This window comes from Protomyctophum parallelum, assembly GCF_964188405.1.
Source record: "Protomyctophum parallelum genome assembly, chromosome: 13".
NCBI lineage: Eukaryota > Metazoa > Chordata > Actinopteri > Myctophiformes > Myctophidae > Protomyctophum > Protomyctophum parallelum.
Window position 1 is genome coordinate 40227115 of NC_139708.1, and position 2503 is coordinate 40229617.

Consider the following 2503-nt stretch of genomic DNA (forward strand, 5'->3'; position numbering starts at 1 on the left):
ACCAAAAAAAGAATTCCTTGTTTCCCCCCTCGTTTTCCTATTCCAAGTGCGTTTTCCTATAAGCACCGCCAGCGTCGCACTACCAAATTGAAAGTATAGCTCCCAAGTAAAAAAAAGGGTGAGCAGTGGGCACCCTTTATGGGTTAAATTATCATGTGATGCTGACTCTGACGTCACGCGTTGATGACACTGTGTGACATCATGCGCCGATAATGGATCCGTGGATAAAAACGTTGGCGTTCGCCGTTCACACGGTGTTCTCGACGTGTATAGCAAATGGAGTCTGCCAGTATGCACGTCCTCCTGACCCAGGAGCAGCTGCGATGTGCCATATGCCTGGACGTGTTCACCGAGCCGGTCACCATCCCGTGTGGACACAACTACTGCAAGACCTGCATCACGCACAACTGGGACACCACTCAGGCGTACAACTGTCCGTACTGCAAGAAGGCGTTCGCTCGGAAACCGCTCACCTGTGTCAACACTTTCATCTCCGAGATGGCCGCTCAGTTCAGGAAGTCGCAGTGGCCGCCCGCCACACCAGACGAGGTCTCCTGCGACGTCTGTATCGACTTCAAGGCCAAGGCTGTGAAGTCCTGCCTGGTGTGCATGTGCTCTTATTGTGAGACTCACTTGGAGCCTCATGAGAGAGTCGCGGCGCTAAGACGACACAAACTAATTGACGCAGCAAAGAACCTGGAAAACCTGTTGTGTAAGGAACACGAAAGACATCTGGAGCTATTCTGTCAGACCCACCGCGCGTGTGTCTGTCGGTTATGCGCAGAGTCAGATTGCAGAACACACCAGACCATGTCTCTGGAGGAAGGGCTTAAGGCAATTAAGGCTGAAGTTCATAAGATGATCCAGGACAGACAAACAAGGATCCAGGAGACCAAACACTCGATAGCGCTCAACGAGAAAGACACGGACAAAGGCATAGCGGACAGTGTGCAGTTCGTCACCACTCTGAGCCGAAAGATGAAAGACCCAGCGCAGCTGGGGAAGATGGAGCATCTTCTACGTCAAGAGGTGGGGAAGCTGCACAGCACCGAGCTGACGAGGATGAAGAAATATGCGATGGCTGTCACCCTGGACATCGATACGGCAAATCCCTATCTCTGCATTTATGACGATGGAAAAAAAGTGAATGCTGGAGTCGTGTTGAATGATCTCCCAACAAGCAAAGAGAGATTCTCTTTGAGTCACGGCATCTTGGGAAAACAAAGCATCTCTTCTGGAAGGATTTACTACGAGGTGCAGGTTACCGGGAAGACTGACTGGGTTTTGGGAGTGGCCAGAGAGTCCATCAAGATGACGGGAAAAATTAAACTGTGCCCCGATAATGGTTTCTGGTCTATATGGTTGAGGAGTGGAAAACAGTACAAGGCTCTGGACAAGCCTGGTGTCAACCTCGCTGTAGAACACAAGCTCCAGAAAGTGGGAGTGTTTGTGGATTATGAGGAGGGTTTGGTCTCCTTTTATGATGTTGAGGCCGGAGTTAATCTCTACGCTTTCACTGGCTGCACCTTCACAGAGAAACTCTATCCATACTTCAATACGGGTATCAACAACGATAGAAACTCTGCTTCTCTGATTATCTCTCCTGTAGTGGCCAGCAAGAGAGACTTGGACAACGAGATAGGGGAAAAATGTGCGCAGGCCATCACTGATCTCACAAGCTGTCTTGAAAAGCACGAAACGACAAAGAAACAGGAACAGGGCTTACTCAAAGAGCTGGAGAAGCAAGTCGCAGAGCTAGAGAAGAGAAGCTCTGAGCTGACGTCGTCCTCGCAGACTGAAGACCTCATCCAGATCCTCACGTCAACCCAGGGCTGGGCCATGGCCGATGCGGCATCTCAGTCTCATCACGGGGGGACTGTGGGCATACGTGTTCCCCAGCTGGAGAAGATACTGGATCAGGAGATTGAGAAAAGCAGGCTAAAGCTCAGCCGGTCAAAGAGATAGATCAACCTTTATAGAATCAATAAGGTTATATTTGTCCCGTTCTCCATTGGTTCTCCAACTATTTTGCTGGGTTCAATGCAAAGATACAGTCTATACCATTAATTTTCAATGGAAGCCAGTGACATGGCGATGCAAAGATGCATCCGTCTCCGTCTGTAGCTGCTGCAAAAGCTACAAAGTTACAAAAACTTTGAATAGTCTCAACTTCAGCTACAGCGATGCAAAGATACAAACATTCTGTGTAGCTTTGTATCTTTGAATCTTTTGCATAATTTAGTGTGAACGCAGCATTTCGTGTCGAGGACCCCCCATGTTGATCTGTATTTAGTTGCGATGGTATACATAGTGCTTATACAGATTGTATAGTGCCTTTACAATCACTGGCAATACGCACAACAAACATATTCCACAGTGTCTAACATTGAATATTATATCACATTCATAACTCACATAATGTAATAATATATTCCATAAAATAATTATTCTTATAAAAATATATTATAGTAGGCAAATTGAGTTAGGCTACTCTTTATAATAT

The 2503-nt window shown here is 47.1% G+C and overlaps 1 protein-coding gene across 1 annotated transcript; it reads left to right on the plus strand.

The window, feature by feature from the left end:
- Positions 1-291: 291 nt before the first annotated feature.
- LOC310868660 (zinc-binding protein A33-like) lies at positions 292-1965 on the plus strand (the record flags this gene model as incomplete). The annotated part of the gene is made up of 2 exons (XM_083779116.1): positions 292-1402; positions 1610-1965. 2 exons carry the CDS (start codon positions 292-294, stop codon positions 1963-1965), a joined length of 1467 nt encoding a protein of 488 aa, XP_083635242.1.
- Between the last annotated feature and the right edge of the window lie 538 nt (positions 1966-2503).